Consider the following 21,606-nt stretch of genomic DNA (forward strand, 5'->3'; position numbering starts at 1 on the left):
GCACAAAAATTACAAACCTTGCACCAGGATCATCACGTCTGTTATGGTCTGTTAAATCATGTGCACTGAACACCGGGACCACGTAAATCCTACAGCAGCTCACATGGTGAAGAATTTCACCCTTTCAAGGCATTTGAGCTACCAGTAAGGCAAATATTTGCAAAAAAAAAAAAAAAAAAAAGGAGTAAACACTAACAAAACAAAACAAACAAACAAAACCACCACAAACAAAAAAAAACCAAAGAAGCAACCAAAACTAACAACCACCACCCCCCTAGACTAGAGGGGGAAAAATAGGAGAAAGCAGCATTTTCTGAAACACAGCACATGAACAGGGCTTTCACCTACATTAGGGACTGCTTTTCTTTGACAACAGCTGAGTTCCTAGAGAGCCTTTCACAAACTGAAGCCTAAACTGCAAGCCAGCAGAACTTAAGTACAGCCTCTCCTACCAAATTCAGTGACACTTGAAACACAAAACGTTACAAAATCTTTCAGGAGAAGAGCTTAAGTTTTTTTGTTGGTTTGGTGGGGTGTTTTTTTCTGTCAGGTGTTTCTACAATTCAGCTCTTTTCTCCATTCCTCTGTGCTCCTTAATGTTCCCAGACAAATCTGTAAAATTCCTTTGCACTGGAACAAATTCTATTTTGTGAAGTAACCGTAATGCACTTCCAAGAGTAACAATTTGGATAGACAGTCAGTCAAGCTTTGTGAGAGAAGCCTGCACACATTTTCCTGGTGTATAAGAGCAGCACAGAAGCAAATAACTGCTATTTATTAGAAGTAAACAACTAAAATTAAAATACAACTACAATCCAGGAATGACCCTGCAATTGACTGGGAAAACAGTTTCTAGTTCTGAGCCTGGTAGGCCATGATAATACCACTGACAAAGATGGAAGCCCCATGAAGATGAAAATTAATGTGATTATGGCTGTGAAAGTCCTGAGGTAATTTTAATCTCATTTAAAGTTCTTATCTACATTTCTTCAGATTTTATACCTAAATTCTTGAGTGCTTGTTTTCTCTCCTTGAATTAACTCCAGAAAGTAAACAGTTCTTTCCAAACTCTTCTTCAAAGCCTCCATTGCAGATCCTTTCAAAATCACAAAGATTTGATACCTGCCTGATATCACACAGCTATCAACATCAATGAAATTTACACCAGTCAAGGAAATTTACATCAGCCATTACCTTATCTCACAGCGCAATGATAATGGAAACAGTAATGAAGAAGGGATTTCACTTTTCTGGAAGGCCAGACAGTTTTACAGCTGTAGGATATCACACCCTGGCTTTTATTCAAGTGCTGGAAAACCAGAAGATTGGGGGGGGGGGGGGGGGTGAAATAGACAAGACTGGAAAAAGCAGGGGATGGAACAATTCAGAATTCACTGACCTATTTACTTCTCCATCTGCCGTGGCCTCCAGTCTGGACAGCACAATGGGAAATGCACCAGGAAAGTGTAATCACTGGGGATTAGTCTATGTAGTAGCAAATAACAATGTCTGCAGTCAGCATGCCCAAGTCTCAACATTTTCCTCTACCTCATAAGACATGGAATGCAACTGCTCTCTTTTCAAACAGTAAAAAGGGGAAGCCCACTTCCCTCGCAGAATTCTTCAGCTGGAACACTGACTATCCCCAACACTACTGCTGCATGGAAAACCATCAGGTCCCTGTGTCCAAGCCGCTGTCATGTCATATTGGCATGGTGCAAGTCTAACTCCAAGGAGTTCGACTTTTGCCTGGCTCTCACTCAGAGCAGGCACAGCCCCATGCCTTTCAGGTGTAGTCACTGATACTACAAAACACATCCACCTGCATGGGGCAGACGGAGCCTTGTTGCTGTTTGCACTTTGCTTAGCTTAGTTCAGACTGATCTGTAGTATCAACAAAACACACAGAAGTAGAACACACTCAGATCCCTGTCTTGGAGCAGTTCCGCTCTATTCAAACAACATACTGTTGGTTAAGTGCCTAAAAGCTCAGATATCCAGCCCCTTAATCATAAAAGTATTCATATTATCATTGTGATGGTTTAGGGGCTAGGTGCCTTTAGGAACCACAAAGCTACAGACCTCCAGAAGGTCCAGAGTGTCCAGGCGGTGGACCAGAAAGGGTATATTATTCCCATAAGTCCTGTATCCCTATAAAACTGACTGCAGAGTCAATTTTCTTCCCTTTTTCCTCCCTCTCTCCTCCCAGAAGGATGCACAGGCTTGCCAATGCTGCCAATTAGGCCTGGAGTGGCCTTATTTGGGTCTGGAGCTGCCAAGCAAAATTTCAGCTGCATCACAATGGTGTGGTACGAGGAGTAAAGAGGCATGAGCGGGGCGGGGACATGAAGGAATGGTTTTGTTGCTCTGGTTTAAAGGGAGGGTTGCATGAAGCTTTGGCTTAATGAGTCTGTGTTAAACCCAGACTATGGATTTTGTGCATTTCTATGTGCTTTGTACTGGTTTTTGTAGTTATGGATAGCATTTCCATTTAAACTTTCCTTTTCTATGCAATCCTTTGTGTGAGCATTTTCTTTTACCCTATTTGGAAGATGTAAAAGAGCATCTGTCTCGCTCTAAACTAAGACTATCATTAGCACATAAACAACATTATTGTTATTGATGATGATGATGATGATGATGGTGATGATGTAAAACACCAGCCCTCAGGAACGCAAGGGGTTCTAACTGCAGCTTTCTTACAAGGTGGATCTTCTGATCATTGTTTGAAGTCAATTTATGTGTTTACTATTGGGTTTTAGGGTAGCTGTCATGGTAGGAACAATGGCGTGTGTAATAGTGTGAGGAGTTTCTTTCTGGGTTTTGCAGCAGAAAGTTGGTCAGATTCCAGAGCTTTTAGATGTTCTACCTTGACAGGCAGCTCCTGTGGCTACAGCATTGGACACACTGGAGTCCTGCACCTTGAAGTTCATCTGTGGTGACTTTATGGCAATGACATAATGTATGGCAGTTCCAAGCACATCGTGTGTGTTACATGTGGTAGCAAATGCAGTGTAGATCTGTGGCACATGTAGCTCCATTATTCCCCAGTCCTTTTAAAACAGCTGCACATTTTAATGCATCTGCTTACCTGCATTAATTATTTACAAAGGATAATGTTTTGGAGCCAGTAAAATGTCAGGACAGTTTAAGTCAGGAAGCACCAGATACAAGATACTTGAAGTCAGAGAGTAGCCTCCTTACTCAGCCCCACTAGTAACAACATTTCCTCACCTCAGTATGGAATGCTGTTTGAATTATCCTACGTATCTACAAAGAACTTTCATATCAGTGTTTTAGCCCCATTCTTACCACCAATGCTGAGTGATTCAGAAAAACACATCTTTACATGCATCCATGAGTTACAAGTCAGTCATCCTCTACTGTCCTACAGCCAGAATTGAGGTACCCAAAGTCAGAGCTGAGTTAACTTTGAATGTCCAGTGTAGGATACTTTATGTTTTGGGTGTTTTGGTGTTTGGGGGTTTTTTATTTAGAATATTAAGTGGGACAGCACTATCTATATTTAAACACAGCCCTCCCTGTCCTCACCTCAAATCAGGACATCATCAAACAGAGTTCAACTGATTACTTAAGCTGGGCTCAAGATTCAGGCAGCAGACAGGTCAGCTATAAAAAGCCTGACTTCCCCTCATGTCACAAACTATGACCTCAGGCAAGGAGAAATTCAATTTTCCCACCTCTTCAACTCCAACCTTTTTATTCCTGCAGTTTCTGACTACTAACAAATGACAGTGAGCATTAAAACAATCTTTGCACGTGTTGGTAGGCTTCAGTCACTGGACAAAACTGTCATTCTTGCCTAAACATCTGCAGCTGGAATGCACTTTGTAGCTGGAGAGGTGAAAACATCTGCCTTGCCAAGACATTCCTTCACTTCTGGCAACCAAATGAATGAGCCATGACTTGTATGGGATGAAATTCACTGTGCACTCCCATCACTTTGGATCCCTGATCCATCAATTGGAAGGATTTAAAAGACAATAAAAGACCTGATGCCTGATCTATTTTTGGATCCCTTTGAAAGAACTCTAAGGTGTTCAGTGATCACTTTTATTAGAAACTCTTAACCCTGGCTACAAAATAATCACAGAATCAAGCTTAGTAAAACCGACGGGGGGGGGGGGTAAATGAAAGAAAATACAAAATAATTACATCAAGAAGAGGAAGGCTAAGTCTGGGCACATCAGTAGCTTTGCCCTCTGTCAGGGAACACATGGGGTTATACTTTATATTATTGCTCCTCTAATTTCTCTAAACTTACAAGAACTTCATTTTGCTCAACATCTCTACAGCTTGGTTCAACCTGTCTGAAACTGGCCGATGTGTTGGCCAACTGCTTGTACTTACATGGCACAAACTGACAGTTTGATTGCACAAACCTCATTTGCTTAGGAAATTCAGCTAAAGATGAGAAACTCTTCTGCCTATGAATTCCCTCTTGCAGCCTCCAAGTGTGCTTCCCGTGGTACAACATGGCTCAGCAAGCACTTATCCCCCATCTTTTCTGCTTGTATCAGTAACTTACTCGGTGATTACTCAAAGCAACATTCCTCTCCTAGCAACCAACTTAATGCTTTTTACTATATTCCAGTCTCTTTTAGGTCCAAACCTTTCTATTTTGGGACTTCCAGTTCAAATTTGCTTAATAGCTTCACATAATAGTCCCTTGCTCCCAATAAATTCCTCATTTTGGCTCTAATTGGTTTGCTCATGGAGAATCAGAATTTGCATGAGCTGAAAAGCAGATTCATCACCAGCTATTACTGGGTATAAAAAAATATTTGATTAAGCAAAAGGAGATACTAATTTGCTTTTTTTTCCTCAGCATTTGTCAAGGATACTGCCCATTTCTGCAGGCAGTAAAGTATATTTACAACATAATTAATTAAACAAATTTTGAGTAAGTATTAAATAACGGTGTCAGTTCAGTGCCCTCTCAAATTTGTGGCGTCTCTTCATCAAAATGATAAGCCAGAGTGACTACCATATTCAGATCAAGGTGCTGGTTGGGCAATTGTTCTCCAGTGCATAGTGATTAAAGGAATACACTGGTTTTAAGGAAGGTAATCCAAGCAACAAGTGGAAAGTGAGAGGTATCGAGCGCAAGCCCTATGAAGAGAGGCTGAGGGAGCTGAGGTTGTTTAGCCTGGAGAAGAAGAGGCTCAGGGAGACCTTATTGCTGTCTACAACTACATGAAGAGGTACCTGTAGACAGGTGGGGGTTGGTCTCTTCTCCCAGCACCAGAACAAGAGGACACAGTCTCAAGCTGTGCCAGGGGAAGTTTAGGCTCGAGGTAAGGAGAAATTTCTTCGCAGAAAGAGAAATTTGCCATTGGAATGTGCTGTCCAGGGAGGTGGTGGAGTCCCTGTCCCTGGAGATGTTCGAAAAAGGATTGGAGGTGCACTTGGAGCCATGGTTTAGTTAGTCATGCGGTGTTAGGTAATAGGTTGGACTTGATGATCTCTGAGGTCTTTTACAACCTTATTGATTCTATGATTCTATGAAACATAAATTGAATAGCTGCAATACTTGAGCATAAATTTTCTTCAAGGATTTCAAGGTCTCAGTCTAGAACTGAAGAACTGTCCCATTCCACTCACTGAGCTCAGCCTGAGGAGCCTGGAAACACAAAAATGCACACAACATCTCCGAAGGAGCCAGGGAGGGGAAGAGAAGATGGAGTTTGGGCAATCCTAAGAAATCTGCTGGAACTACCTTGTGAAAGAAACAGATGCTCTACACCTGCATGAAGATTAGTCCACCTGAATCACTCATGGGTTTGAACTGAAGTTTTAAAATGTAAACTCAAGAATTTTAGGAAGCTTTTTAAAGGGAAAACAATTTGACTATGTATGCATTTATTAAATATTACTATTTCAAAGCAAATGCAATTTCTTCTTGGGTATCTAACTCAAAGTTTTGAATATTTTGGTCCTCAGACGGAGAGCAAAGCATTCCATTAAAGACCACATATAGAAATTTGCAATACATTTAGAGAGAAGCCATACATGCTTGGGGTACTGGCTGCTGCTAATGACAGTTACATGCAGAGTATGAGTAACATATTTTGATGCAGTTTTCCTTTGAAAGCCAGAATCATGCCTGTGAAATCCACAGATCAGTGAGGTCCTTGGAGGTGTTCAAGAAAACATACAGACATAGTAGTTCAGGACTTGGTTTTATGGCCATGGTGGTGTGAGGTCGATGGTTGGGCTCAACGATCTTGGAGGTATTTTCCAGCAAAAATGATTCTGGACTCTGTTTAGAAGAAGTAACTTGGGGGGTGTGATTTGTTTTTCCTTTGGTTTGTTGTGTTTTGTTGTTTTGGTTTGTGGTTTTTGGTTGTTTTTGTTGCTGTTGTGTTTGTTTTGTCTGTCGTTTTGTTTGGTTGTGGGGTTGTTTTTTTTTTGTTGTTTTTGCTTACTATTACTTCCACTTTAGCTTGAATCCTGGCTGTTGTTTTCTTTTTTCTGCACCAATAGAGAGAGTTCGAAATCTGCCATCATGCTGACTAAACGCCCTAAGATCTCTCTCACATTTTTACACAGGACAGTGATGCCTGGGAGCACTGCATTAGCACAGCCATACTTTGGACCTGAATTAAAGTTTACCAATAGCCTGAACTCGTCTTTTGGAGAAGGAAAAGGTGCTCCGTATCCCTTGGGTGTCATCAGCACCTCAAACCACACACAGTCGACAACCTACAATAAATTAATCTGCAGAGTGTAAATAAATCAGGTGCTTGGTTACACCGGGCTCTTTGGGACTTTGCTTTTCAGCACGGGACTGCTCACTTTCAGAGGGCTGGTGTGGCTGAGGGTGCCCGGTACCGTCCTACCGCCACAGGTCTCATCTCCCCCGAACCGGACAGCTGTTCCCGGCGGTGCTCCAGCCGCTCTGTCACGCCCCCTCCTTAAACTCCCCTTCTCCCTCACAGGGAGCCGGGTGGGCACACAGGCGCCGGCTCGCACAGGAAGCCCGTCCCGCCACTCCGGGCTCGCAATACACCCCACACCGGGTCGGGTCGGGCCGTTCCGGACCGGGGATGAGGAGAGGGGGCGGGCGGAGGGAAGCGAAGCGCCCGGCGGGTCGGACGGACGCGGCGGACGCCCAATGCGCTCAGGAGCTACCGCCCCGAAGGGAGGGGAGAGACCCGCGGTTGGACCCAATGAGGCCGCGCCCGGAGCGGGACTTCCTTCGGGGATCCCGCGGCGGGGAGCCGCGGTGGAGCGGAGGTGACACGTAATTGAGGTGCCAGGGAAGTTGCCTTTGTTCCTCTCAGGTGGCGACGACAGAGCCACCGGCCGGGCTGGTCCTCGCCGTGGGGCTGGGATAAAGAGCAGGGAGCCGCCCCCGCCCCGCCGCTCCTCTCCCGCAGGCCGCCGTAGCCCAGCTCCCCTGCAAGCCCCTGCCGCGGGGACCCGGGACAGGCGAGCGGCGGCCGCCGCCGGAGGGTCCGGGCAGCCCCGCGGCCGCAGCATGCGGCTGGGCCGCCCGCCCCGCGCCTTGCAGAATCCGGCCGGCTCCGCTCCGCCGCGCAGGGCCCGCACGCAGGGGGAAGCTGCCCGGGACGTCGCGGCCGCGGCGGTGCCCAGGGGCTGAGACGCTCGGCCGGTCCCTCCCCTCCTTCGTTCCTCCCTTCTACTCCTCCTCCTCCCGGCGCGGGCCCGGGGCCTCCGATGTCGCCGCCTCGTCGTCCTCCACCTCCAGCTGCCCGCTGCTAAGGCGTGAGGGGCGGGGGCCCTCGGTATCCCCCGCCAGGGACATGGGCAACGGGATGTGCTCCCGAAAACAGAAGCGGATTTTCCAGACTCTCCTGCTCTTGACTGTGGTCTTCGGCTTTCTCTACGGAGCGATGCTCTACTACGAGCTGCAAGGCCAGCTGAGGAAGGCAGAGGCCACGGCGCTCAAGTACCAGCAGCACCAAGAGTCCCTCTCAGCTCAGTTACAAGGTACTTAACCTCGGCAGGAGCCTCTTTCCTAGGGCTTGCACAATAGCTTCCATCTCCTCTGGGCTCCAGCTGTTCAACCTCTCACAAAGTTTTGCTTCTCATGCTCTTCTTCCCCTAATCTCCCTCTGGCCTATGGGGTTTTGATGCCTAACCCTGAGTAGGATCCTACCCTTGCTGAAGTCAGTGGGAATTTTGTTAGGGACTCCAGAGGAGCCCTCATTCCCTCTCACTCCCACGTATTTTACAGAGTAACTTTCATTCCCAAAGGACTGCACATCACATTGCAATTCCTGGTATGAAGGAAAAAAAGCAGGCATGCTGCCTGCCACTCATCTAACTGTACAGACCTCATCCAGTTCCGGGACTCTTGTGTGCTTCTCTGTTGCCTTAGCAGTGTATTCATTTTATGCTGCTGAGAGAACATTCAGCTGCAAAAATGCAAGGTGGCAATTTCTGGGCAGCAGAAACCTTAAATAGCTCCAGGAGGAGCTTCTAATGAAGCATTTTTTTAAAGGGTGCTTTGAAAGTAAAGTTCAGATAAGGCTGATCTCTTTCTTTGGGAATAACTTTGAATTTCTTGACTTAAAGCTGCCATATGATTCTATGTAAATAGAGATCCTTATGTATCTTGGTTTGTGGATGTACCAAATGCAGGCATCCTGTACTTGTAGATGTCAGGCATCAGCATCTTTTGATCTTCATGTCCAGAAATCAGGTGCAAAGCAGCAAGGTACGTGAAGCATCAGTGCTCTAGGAAGTGCAAGAGCTCAGCACTTACTGTCAAGTGCAAGGTTATTGGGTCAGCATCTGCAAAACCCAGAGCCAACTTTCAAAACTCTTTAGAATTTTCTTGAAACTGTATAGAATAAGAGTGGGCTGCTCTAGCAGCTCTGACAGCTCTTGGGAGTGATCTTTAACCATTCTGACGGTGCAGGCAGACATTAAAGCACATCTAGAAGCATACAGGTTTTATGCAGAGTGCAGAATTTGGCTTATGCTGTTAGATTCTTACAGTGATTTGCTACTCGAATATGTTTAGCTATGATCAGAGTCCATCATTACGTAGTATTTCAATTTCAGGCCATTTCCAGGGAATGCCATGGAAAAAATTTGTCAGAAACATTAATTTTAGTCATGAAAAAGGTGTGAATGTTCGGCTGGGAGATGAGTATGTGGCAGATGCCTAAAGGGCTACTTTTGCTAGTCTGTACATTTGCCAACAGTATTTCAAGGGGACACAGAAACACCCTGTTCTCAAGCTAAAATTCAACAAGTTAGCTTTTCCTGCTGCTCTGGCTATACCAAAGAGGAGCATGCCAACAAACTTTGTCCTAGAACAGAGGAGAAATTCTCTTGTTCAGATCTGTTTGGTCTGGACTGTTAGTTTAAGCTTTCCATGTCTAAAACAGTATTTTGAGTAGCCATCATCCATCCAAGCAAGTTTATGCAAGTAGCAGGCAGTTAGAGTGAGGTGACAGTGCTGTATTTTGTATAAGCATTGCCTTGCTTGTTTCAGTGTATCAATGAGAAATGTAAAATATGGACCAGAATGTGGAACCATTCATACATTTGATTGTTAGTGCAATAAATTCACATGGTACTGAGAGCCATGCCAATGCATGGAGCCTATCTAAGCAAGATAACTTATCTATGTCATATGGCAGCTGTAAACCTTGTTTTAAAAAATAATTACTAACAATTAGGTCACAGAGAACAAGGAAAAAATAATATAATGATAAAAGTGGTGGCTTAATTTCTCCTATATTATGGCACTGGCTAATATACTTAAAGGGTGAGGCTGAGATTCCTGAGATGAAGCAGCAAGTGTAAATGCAAGCTGTATGCTGAAGGACTTTGGAGGATTTGGGCCTAGTGGGCTAGAAATAAACTTGTTTTCCCTGCCTTTCCCTGACACCATCTAATGACTTTCTGGTATGGGCTGCCCTGTATTATCTTGAACATGTCCAGAGAAGGGCAACGAGGCTGGGGAGAGGCCTCGAGCACAAGCCCTACAAGGAGAGGCTGAGAGAGCTGGGATTATTTAGCCTGGAGAAGAGGAGGCTCAGGGGAGATCTTGCTGCTGTCTACAACTACCTGAAGGGAGGTTGTAGCCAAGTGGGGGTTGGTCTCTTCTCCCAGGCAACCAGCACCAGAACAAGAGGACACAGTCTCAAGCTGTGCCAGGGGAAGTTTAGGCTTGAGGTGAAGAGAAAGTTCTTCACAGAGAGAGTTGTTAGCCATTGGAGGGGGCTGCCCAGGGTGGTGGTGGAGTCCCTGTACCTGGAGGTGTTCAAGAGGGGATTGGATGTGGCACTTGGTGCCATGGTTTAGTAGTCATGAGGTCTTGGGTGACAGGTTGGACTTGATGATCTTTGAGGTCTCTTCCAATCTTATTGATTCTATGATCGTTTTGATTTTTTGCAGTAAGTTTGTTAGTGAGGAGAACACAGAGAATTCAGAACCTGTGCCTTTGCGCAGCTCACTTGGACATACACAAGCACCAAGCTAACTGGTGATGTACAACCAAAATGAGTTCTGACCCTTTCCTATGTAACTCTTTGCAATGGAACAACAGGAAGCAATTTTCTTTAAACAGAGGCTTTTAAACATCATAAAATGCCAACAGAAAATCCTGTGTTTGCAGGTGCACTATCTGACTGCACTTTGAACTTCTGATGTTTAAGTGGCCTGGATTGTAAATCAATAATGTTTTTGTTGTGAAAGAAAAACACTCCCAGGGGTATCTAGGCTACATCCTTGCTCTCCTTTACAACACAAGAGATTATTCTTTGAGTTTATTTTTTTTATGAGAGCAATAAAATGTATCACTACTAAAGCAGCACAACTTTACCATGCAGCATAACCAATTTCTCTGTACTGGTCTAGAGGTAACTTTGGTGGCTGATGTGTGATGAGAGCACTATGAAATCTTTTTAACAGGAACCAGTTAAAAGGGCAAGGCCACTGACACAGCAGTGCCAGGACAAAAAGAGGGGGCTGTATCAACACTGGTTGATTTCTTAGTGTTTACAACTCTCTTCTGGGTGATAAAATAAGAATTTAAAGCTTGTTCCAAGCTGAGGAGAGATGTGAACTTTGGACTTCTACTTCCTGAAAGACTCAAAGTGAGCCTCTGGGCAGCCTGATCTAGTTGAGGACGCCCCTGCTGACTGCAGAGGGGGTTGGACTGGTTAACCTTCAGAGGTTCCTTTCACCCTAGACCATTTCATCAGTAGGCCTTTACTGGTTTAAATTAAAAGCAAAAACCCAAAGGAATGGGTTGAAATGGTTGGATGCCAGTGAAATATCACCTGTTTTTTGAGGGTTGGTTGGGTTTTGTTGTGACTGCTGGTGCCCATAAAGATAGTTGCTTTCCTCATTGTTCACAGAGGAATGTTATTAGGGCTTCTAGGTGAAACTTGAGTCAGTTAGTGGAACTCTTAAACCTAGGACTTGCTTTATGATCCTTATGTATGAGGTCCAAGTTTTTGAACTTGAATGCCTTTATCTACCCAAAACATCTTCAGAGGGATCTTCAGATGTAGCTCAGAGTGCAGCCTCCCATCACTTTGTACTGTCCCCATTCTTTTGCCATTTCTGCACAGTTTTCTCTTGGAGGTAATAAGAACCTTTTTTGGGGTACTTTCCCATTCTTCACATCTGAGTGAGCAGTTTGAGTTCTTGCTGGAGAAGCCAGCTCTCTTAGATTTGCGTCTTTTTCATTGCCTTGTTTTGTTCAAATGCAGCACGTGAGGCAGGCTGAATCTCCTGTATGTGTGGGGAAAATCTAGGAAGGCAGAAAGTACATGTGGATGACTGACAAATGGTGCAGGAAGAGGTCTCAAAATTATGTAAGCCATGCACCTGATCTGAAGAGGGTTGCATCTTGACTGTTGCTGTAGTGAGTTTGCTTTCTGTGGTGTTTGCAGCTTCAGCTACTCAGCTGAGAAGTATTTGTGCCTCTTGAAATAAGATCAGGGTGCAGTTTGGAGGGAGGATGGTGGACTTTGGGAACATAGGAATAACTGGTTTAGAGAGGCTGGGATCTTAAGATCACCCCTTTTTAGTCAGCTCATGGTGCTGAAGATTTGGCATATGAAACTTCTCAGAGAAATGTCAGACTTTGGCATTTTTGGCCCTTTAACAAAGTTCTGATGGGCATGGAGAAAGTAAAGCTGCTTTTGTAACCAGCAGAGGAAATACCAAAGGCGAAATTTGGAGATGACACAAAATTTCCTGGCTGCTAGGAAAACCTGAAGTCATTATTATCTGCAAGGTCTTTCCTAGAGAAGCTGATCTTCCTTGTAAGCTGATTGTTTTTAAATCTCATTCTCTGAGCATTATATGCTTGAAACGTGAAGATAATCTTATTTAGTATTTCTTCAAGTGCTAAAAACAAAGCTTGACACTCTTCCCTTCCTATAAAGATATGTCAGACAAAGTCTAAAACTACTGGCCATACAGGAACAGACTGCAGTTGCTAGAAAAGAAATGCATTGACAGCTGTAGATGAATCTGATCGTATCTTTGTTCCAAGATTGCATGTGGCTATCAGTGCCTCTCTAGCCCTTACTGCTTCTGTCTTCTCATCCTCTGGGTATTAAGTAACTTGTGTACTATTTTAATCTCTTTAATCTCTCTTAATTCCTAATCCTTATAGCAGTCTACATTTAGTGCCTTTTACTACCTTAATTTTCCTGCTCTTCCTCTTAGTGTCTTAATATATCTGATAGCATCAGGTGATTTCTGCCATACATAATCTTGGGAGCAAACTCAGCAGGGAGTCTGAACTTGAGGATTCAGTTTGCCCTGCTGTAGACAAGCTGTGGGTTTCCTCAAAGCTGTCTGATCCAGTGCTAGAAAGCACCAGCTATAAAACAAATGTAGAATTCTGCTGTGCCCATTATGCCATTCCTAAACTGAAGCCCTTCCTTGGAGGTGATCTGCTAGAAGTTGATCAGATCTATGGCAGCTCTCTGTACAGAGACTTTGTATTGCATCACAATGCTAGATCATTGGTCCATGTGACTACAGTCATTCATATTTATTATGTCTATTTGCATTCTCACTATGCAGATGGTGAAGTACAGTGTAAGGAAAAGTTTCTTTAATATGAGGGTGCTGGAGAGCTGGGACAGGCTGCCCAGAGAGGTTATGGAGTCATCTCCTCTGGAGTCCTTCATAACTTGCCTAGATGTGAATCTGGCAATCTGCTTGTCATGACCCTGATGGGACTAAATGATCTCCAAAGGTCCCTTCAAACCCTCACCATGCTGGGATTCTGTGATCCAGATGTGGATGTACCACACTATCTCACCCCTCTTTTACAGTAATCTATTTTAAACTTAAAACCTTCAGTTGGCAAAGCTGAGAAGAAACAAGAGTAGTTTGGATGGCTTGGTTTTTTTTACATGCATCATAGAAGTAGAGCTACATCTCCACAGCCTTTATATGGTTTGGTTGTTCTCCATAATAACAGCAGCCTGAATTCCTGTCATTCCTATTAGTTTCAGATTGCATATAACACTGCAGTGCTTATTTTGATTGTGTGCTGTGGCTGACTGAAAGATCTGTGGCAGCACTGCAATAGCAGAGGTTAGTTCTCTGTATTATTGGCACGTGGGAGTGTTTCAGCACCAAGTTACGGTACTGCCTGAAATGGCCAATACAGCTCCCCAGATTCTGCTGCCTGGCTTCCTGAAAAGGCAGTGTTTTGGTTTGTAACCTCATCTAAGGATTTGTCTTTTGTCATGTTCCACTGGGTATTTAGTGTTCTAAATACATAAACCACATTAAACATCTGAAGTTACCTGTGCAAAATCTTAGTGTGGAAGAGGCCCTGGGCAACGTGGTCTAGTTGAGGATGTCCCTGCTGACTGCAGGGAGGTTGGACTAGATGACCTTTGGAGGTCCCTTCCATCCCAGGCTATTCTGTGTGCTGCAATATATACTTGAATGCATTTGTGTTTACATGCATGTGTGTATATAATCTGTCTCTACATAGCTATGGGTCTGGTTTACAGCTCAACCTGAAGGTTTTGGGTTGTGTGAAATTGACAAGATTTCTTGGTTTCTATTTGAAACCAGATGATCTTTAAGGTCCCTTTCAACCCAAACCATTCTATGATTCTTCATAATCCAAGTACAGAAAAGGTGCCAGAATTTTGTTGGGTTCAGTTTTAATTTGGGATTTAAGTCCTGCAGCAAATGAGAGTCCCAGCAGCTGAGCTCTTCAACTAGAAAGGTACATTGAGCAAATGTCTGGGTTTTTTTTTTAATGCCTGTAATCCATGCCTGAGTGCCCTTAAACCACTTTCCTTGTGGACATAAATTTCTACCAATGCTGCAATGTTGTATCTGCTTCCAAGTTGGAATCTGGGCTGAAGATCACAGAGGATGTAGTCTAAAGCAGCATGAGGTAATAGGGTGATTTCCTTCCCTGGGTTTTGTTGGTCCCCTCCCCAGTTTAATATTGGGCCCAATAGTTAACAGGCTGATGCAAGTTAGAGCCATTATCCTGAGCTAAATGTTCCTGATGAGGATTTAAGCCTTTTAAAGCATGTGAGTGATTGATCTCTGTGGGTTTATGAAGACTTGAGAGCTGAGAGAGGAGGAGCAAGGCGAGATGGGTGGACACTTTGGTGAGTCTGCATTTTGGCTGCTTCTGTCATGTATTCCTAGCAGGCAAAGGTTTGACATCAACTAAAGCATTGTCAGCTGCTTTGGAGGGAGACCAGTGGAGAAGCAAAGGGTGAAACAGCCCCAGTTATGATCTGACAGTGCAGCTGCAAACTGAGCCAGAAATCCTGTTGTCAGCAACATAGCTTTAGCGGTATCTGGCTGTGCCAAGGAGGGAGTGTGGGGAGAGTCTCCAGGTGCTTATGACTTTGCAACTGTACTGACAAAACTTCACAGTTACTATCTGAGAGTTAGGCACTCCTGGAGTGATCAGGTAAGATTGTTGCTTTACTATTAAAGCTTAAACAACAGTCAGATTCCTTCCTTCCTTCCTTCCTTCCTACGTGAGCAAAACTCAATTCTGAAGCTTTAGCTATGATGTTCCAAACGCATTGTCTCATTGGGCTGGCTGCTTTCACGGGCAGGATGCAGCCTTGCATCTAGGTGGGGCAACCTTATGAGTAAGGCTTCCACCCACTCTGAGGCAAGTACACATTATAGCATCTCTTATATAGTGGTGAGCATAATGCCAGCAATTTGTGGTTAATAGACCTCACTTTTCTCCTTTAGGAATAGGATCCTGGCAGAGAAAAAGTCATTAAATCCTGCTGAAAGTCAGGTGCTGCTTTGAGGTTTAATGGTAATAAAAGCTAAATAATTCACATTGCTGAAAAAATCATCTATACAGAACAACTAATTAAGGCAGAATCTTTTGGTGGGTGATTTTTTGGGGGGAGAGGAGAGGATTTTTAGGGTTCAGGGGAATGAATTTCTAGTCACATTGGAACCCGAGGTTAAGCACTTAAGGAATTCAGCCTGTCTGGATGTTCTTCCTTGTTTAAAGAAGGGTCTCCTGAGCTCTGTGCAGTTCTGATCTTTTTATCATGATCCAGTATAAACCAAACTTCCCACATTTTTCCTACTATGTGTCCTTAATAAAAGCAACTGCAATTACTCCACCTCTCCCACCACGTTTCCACACCCCCCAAGGTATCTGAAATTATTTTAGGATCTTATTTTCCTGAGGTGACTCAGATCCCTGAGTTTGGCAGGCGTTTCCAGGGCTTAATTACAGGGATGCTGAGAGAAGTATGGCCTGCCTGTGCTCCTGGAGGGCACAGTTAGCAGTCTATCCCTATCCACGCCCCCCTGCTGAACAATGCCGTTTCCAGTGTTTCAGTTAATCCGTCATACTCAGAAGCGCGTTTGGAAGTTTGACAGCCCACAGTGAAGAAGTCTCTCCTCATGTTGACGTGGAACCTACTGTGTTCCAGCTTGTACCCATTGTTCTTTGTCCTGTCACTGGGCACTGTCAAAAAAGACACCATGACACCATCACCTTTGTCCTGACATCCCTGCCTCACATATTTATAGACGTTGATAAGATTCCCTCTCAGCCTCCTCTTCAAGACTAAACAGCCCCAGTTCTCTCAGTCTTTCTTCGTAGGAGAAATGTTGAAGTCCCCAAATCAGGCTCTGCTCACTTGCTCCCTGTGATAGGACAAGGAGCAGTGGATGCAAGCTGCAGCACAGGAGGTTCCATCTCAACACGAGGAGGAACTTCTTTACTGCAAGAGTCACAGAGCACTGGAACAGGCTCTCCAGAGAGGTTGTGGAGTCTCCTTGTCTGGAGACTTTCAAAGGCCCTCTGGATGTGTTCCTCTGTGACCCGAGCTAGATTGTATGGTCCTGCTCTGGCAGGGTAGTTGGACTTGATCTCTTTGGGTCCCTTCCAACCCTGACATCCTGTCACCCTGTGACAGGTGGGTGTACAGAAAACATCATATGCAAGGTGAGGTGCTTATCTATCCTGCTATGTCTTAGCAATGGGTGGCACCAAAGGTTGGAAGAAATCATTCCTGGGATGGTAAATGTGATCTCTCCCTAATAAAGTCATGTCTGGAGCCTAACTGTTGGGGATTAAACATTTAATTGCATTTAATAAGCCTTCTCAAACTTGTGTTATTAGCAGTAGCTATTACAGTTGGCTGCTTCAACATGATAAATACCTCCCTAAAGCCTAACCTATCTTGCAATTTTGTTGTCAAATCTGTTGTTTCCTCAAGGTGTTACTGACTTTTAAGAGAGGGAGTCCAGGATGCAGGGAAGGTGAAAAAAGGGGTTGTGTTAAATGTAGATGTTTCCTCCAGTTAAAAAATTACTTCTCATGTTATTCTTGTAACTGAATGGAGGCCACAACTATTTCTTGGAAATAAAATCATGTTTTTCTGAGGTGAATGGCATTAGTGTGCCAAATTCTCCAGCATCTCCCCCCGCTTTCCAGAGCTTCAGTCAAAGCCAAGCCTCTAAGATCTGCAACACTTCTCCATGTTGTGCTTCAAATTTCCTCTTTTCTTGTTGAGGATGCAAAGCTGAAGGTTTGATAAGCATGTGAATTTTCTTATGTGCTTATCTGAACTCTCCACACATTCCAGAGCTTTTTGAAGTTCTTTCATGATTAGTTCTGATACCTTGTCTAATCTGTTCAAGCTTTGCTGCGTTAGCATGGGGAAAACCCCTTGATAGAAGGCAAGTTTCATAGAGTGCACCAGTGATTGTTTCTGTCCTGGGCAAGACAGCAAGGACCGAGTTGGAATTTGCAGAGCCACAAGCAGGAGTCCCACAGCTTTAGTCAAGGAGTCAGCTGTGAGCTGGAATGGATTCCCAGCACATGGTGTTGTGTCAGCTACCAGGCTATGGGTAATTCCCAAACTAGTCTTTGTTTTTTTCAGATACAGTTTGACCTACCCTGAAAAAATCCCAGTGTTCCAAGATGGAGAATGGTGTATCAAAAGGCATATAGTGAGTTCTCCTCCACCTTTGGGTAGCTCTTAAGTCACTGTTTAGCACTAAACCACGTTAACTGCAGGTGTTTCATCAGTCTACATCTACATCTCTGTGTGGAGCTGTTGGTGGTAGTTGTGCATCTCATTGGTGTAGAATCACCCTGCTTTGGGAGCAGGGTGCTGTGACATACAACTCTGGTGTGGTGCTGCCTGACCTTAAGTTTGTCAACCCCAAATCTCCATAATTTGCTCAAGTCCCATTCTCCAGTTCTAGTTCATTTTTGGAGTACTGAGTCAGAGGAACAGGTTTATTTTATTGGACAGGTTGTTTTGTATGCAGGGTCTTGAAAGCTGTAGAATCATAGATTGATAGAATGGTTTGGGTTGGAAGGGACCTTAAAGATCATCTAGTTCAAACCCCCCTGCCATGGGCAGGAACACCTTCCACTAGTCCAAGTTGATCAAGGCCTCATCCAGCCTGGACTTAGAACACTTCCAGGGAGGGAACATCCATGACCTCCCTGGTTAACCTGTTTCAGTATCTCACCACCCTCACTGTAAATAATTTCTTCCTAATATCTAATCTAAATCTGCCCTGCTCAAGCTTCAAGCCATTCCCTCTAGTCCTATCACTACAAGCCTTTGTAGAAAGTCCCTCCTCAGCTTTCTTATAAGGCCCCTTTCAGGTGCTGGAAGGCTGCTGTAAGGTCTGCCAAGAGCCTTCTCTTCTCCACTTTCTCCTCATGCAATTGAAATCAGCAGGAGGTCTCTGACAGACACTACAAAAACCCCTGAACATGAAGAACCAGATCTGAAATACCATCTTCTCTCTTAAAATTAAATCTCTGAGCAACATACCTGACAAAAGCATTAAGTCAAAGCAGTGTTTGTTTGTAAGTGCAACTGCTGATGCCTGGTTCAGTTTGGCAGGAGGAATTCTGCCTCTTTTTTTTTTTGCAGTGGCTGGCTGTAATTTGACAAAGCTCTTGCTTGGTTGATCTTCATCTGAATAAACTGAAAGGTGCAGGAATTTGTTTTAAAGTAAACGTGATTTTCATACTCCATGCAGTGCTGGTTGTGGTTTTCAGTGTGCAAAATGAGAGCCATCCATCCCTGCATGTATATGAAAGTGTCCCTTAATTAAGCCAGAAAAATGCTTATTTTCCATACACAATCAGTTTCTCATTATCTTGGCTTCTATTTCTGTCCCTTTTTGTATACATCCAACCCAGCAAATGTTAAGGGCATAAAGTATAGAGTAGCTTCAATGTTTTGTTCAATAGATTGTAAATATGTAGTTTCTCTAATGATACAGAATCATAGAATCACCAAGGTTGGAAGAGACCTCAACGATCACCAAGTCCAACCTGTCACCACAGACCTCATGACTAAACCATGACACCAAGTGCCACGTCCAATCCCCTCTTGAACACCTCCAGGGATGGTGACTCCACCACCTCCCTGGGCAGCACATTCCAATGGCCAACGACTCTCTCAGTGAAGAACTTGCTCCTCACCTCCAGCCTAAACTTCCCCTGGTGCAGCTTGAGACTGTGTCCTCTTGTTTTCTTATGCTCTACTTAAACCACAGTTTTTGTATTCTTTATTGTGGGAATGCTTCCACTGTCTCTTTGATGTTTTGCAATGCCACTGCAATATCTCTTTATTACTAAGATCTCAATTGAGAGTCTTGGAAATAGCTGGAGTGCATTCTGTATCCAGGGGTTGTATTCCACTAAGGAATCCTGATACTTGTCCAGAACAGTTTGATCACGTCTTCTCTGATAAGATTATCAGCAGTGAAATAGTGAATCTTCTTGTCTGAAGCCAGATTCTCTGATTTAATCTCATACAGAACTGGAAGCTTGGGGAGCAGGTCCTGCCATGTTCTCCCAGCATGAAATGTTAGCATCAGATGAGTCAAGAAATACCTTCTGAGATGAAAATTTTTACTGTTGTCAATGGACTAGAAAATCTCTCCTACATCCTGTATTGAAGGGATTCTTTCTTGGCACATGGAAATGTTTTGCTCTCATCAGAAGAGCTTCTTGCATGGCTTGACATTTTAAATGGCTCTATTTGCACTGACAAGAACTGGAATTTCCCTGTATTTTTCCAACAAGTCTGTGTCCTCCAGCCCTTCACAGCGTTACTAGAAAAGTGCCAGTGTGGCTTTCCACACACTGCTGGTTCAGATCAACTCTGCCACAGTCTGAGAGAAAATCACACTGAAATGTTGCCAGAACTACTGAAATGTGCTGGTTCTAAATGAAAGCCTTTACTGTAAGCTCAGAGAAAGATTGCATAATTGTGAAAGAAACTCCAACCTTGACATTAATACCATTTCTTGCATTGGGTATATTTAAATCCCAGTGTAATGTTAATTTTCCAGATAGTGGGAGCTGGGGTGTTTCAGGCTCTGAAATCATGCTTCCACAGACCAGAATAGCAGGGTAACACAGTTGCAGCTGATAATGTAACATAGAAAACACTTTCTTTTAAATGAGCAAAATAGGCCATCACTGTATAGTAATAGCTGTACTGCTTAGAGGTGCAAAGCAAAGATAAGAGCACTACCCATGACTGTTAAAGCTTTCTTTCATCACATTGCTTGACTCCTGTGTTGCAATTAATGTTCAGCAATGCTCAAAGTGGTGTGATCTGAGAACCTATGGAGCATCACACCCCCTCCCTTTCTCCTCCACTTTGTTTTTATTTTGAATTCTTTTTTTCTGTATGAGAAAAATCTTCCAAGACTTGGTTTAATTGGGAGCAGTTCAAGGACTGTGAAACGTTTCCTTGCTGAAGGAGAAAGGTGTTTTAACTAGCTGCGATGTTACCAGGGCTCTGCTTTTTGAGGCTGGATCACCTCTCTGTGAGTGTGTGGTGTTCTCTGTTCATTCATGTAGGTTACATTATATAGGTCACTTACAGAATTAAACTCATACCTGCAGTTATTCCAGCTTTGGAACAGTGCCCATTAGCTGTTAGATGTCAATGTTTGCCCCTCCTCCCCCCCTTCTTTTTAACCATTTTACTAAGTGCAACACAGAAACAAGGTTCAGTTATTTGTGCAAAGATTGGTACCAAGTTAAGAACTTACCTTAGGAAGAAATGATTTGTGAAGTGCTCTGTTGGTGCATCACACCAGTGGGAATTCATCAGATTCCTTATATAGGTTCCACACCCCCAGCTGAGAAACCTGTAATAGAAAACATGGGTTTCAATGATTTATTTCTTGGGAGGTTCTTGCTCAGACATCTTCTATCCAGGCTGGCAGTGAATGAGGAGAAATTCTCTGCTTTAGTACTAAGAGCTCTGTAGTTTGGACTCTCCTTGCCTAGGAAGTTTTTGAGTGGTGAGAATGACAATGACTTACATTTAGGGGAGATAAACTCCTGTATGTACTTAGCAGAATCTGACCTGCACTCTGCTCCCCAAAAGAGCAAGTGACAAAATCTGGAAGCTCACTTTTCCAAATAATTAATCAAAATCTTTGTTACGTTGCACATGAAGGATTTTTATCAGAGGAGAACATGGCTGAACCAACTAGTAAATAAACTAGAAGGGAAGAGGTGTAGGAGGAAGTTTTTCTTAGCCCTTTTTGGCCATCTGAAGGGCTCTTTTAAGACACTGCCAGCTTTGTTCCTCTATTTCAGAGGCTGGCACACGGAAGGTAGAAGTGAGGATGCACTTCCTGGGCAGGGGGGTGCGGGACATGGGTTGCAAGAAGAGGGTCAAGACAGGAAAGCCAAAGCTCAGCAGTGATGCACTTATTTGTGAAAGGCAGAGTGCCACGGTCCCTAAAATCCATATTGTTGCATCCTCTCTCTCCTTTTTTTCTGCCCTTAGTATGAGTTTGCTGTGCAGGTTTCCTCCCCCACGCTTGTTAAAAGGCTGAGAGGAGCTGAGGAAGGTGCAAGCTTGCAGACAATAAAGTGAAATGTAAGACGTTACCTCTGAGTCCGTTTGCGGTTTAGTCTGCTTGCCAGAAAGCTGATTTCACCCCGATTGCACAGGAAGGGAAACCCATTATGGATTTTCATCTCTCTCCTGAGTTGCTATGCTACAGCCACTGTTCCTTTTGCAATTTAATTTGGCATTCACAATCTTTGGTGCCTAGATAAATCATTACTGTAATGCTGCTGTTTGGGCTTTTGCTTTT

The 21,606-nt window shown here is 43.9% G+C and overlaps 1 protein-coding gene across 7 annotated transcripts in view; it reads left to right on the plus strand.

Annotated features, from left to right (window-relative positions):
• The first annotated feature begins 7,256 nt into the window (after positions 1-7,256).
• GOLIM4 (golgi integral membrane protein 4) overlaps positions 7,257-21,606 on the plus strand; it is a 43,258-nt gene continuing 28,908 nt past the window's right edge. For all 7 annotated transcript variants that reach the window (XM_054166479.1, XM_054166480.1, XM_054166483.1 and 4 more), the window contains exon 1: positions 7,257-7,977. In XM_054166479.1, coding sequence (XP_054022454.1) covers positions 7,791-7,977 — 187 coding nt within the window. In that variant the 5' untranslated portion in view covers positions 7,257-7,790. The remainder of the gene's footprint in view (positions 7,978-21,606) is intronic.

This window comes from Dryobates pubescens, chromosome 13, assembly GCF_014839835.1.
Source record: "Dryobates pubescens isolate bDryPub1 chromosome 13, bDryPub1.pri, whole genome shotgun sequence".
In the NCBI taxonomy this organism is placed as follows: domain Eukaryota; kingdom Metazoa; phylum Chordata; class Aves; order Piciformes; family Picidae; genus Dryobates; species Dryobates pubescens.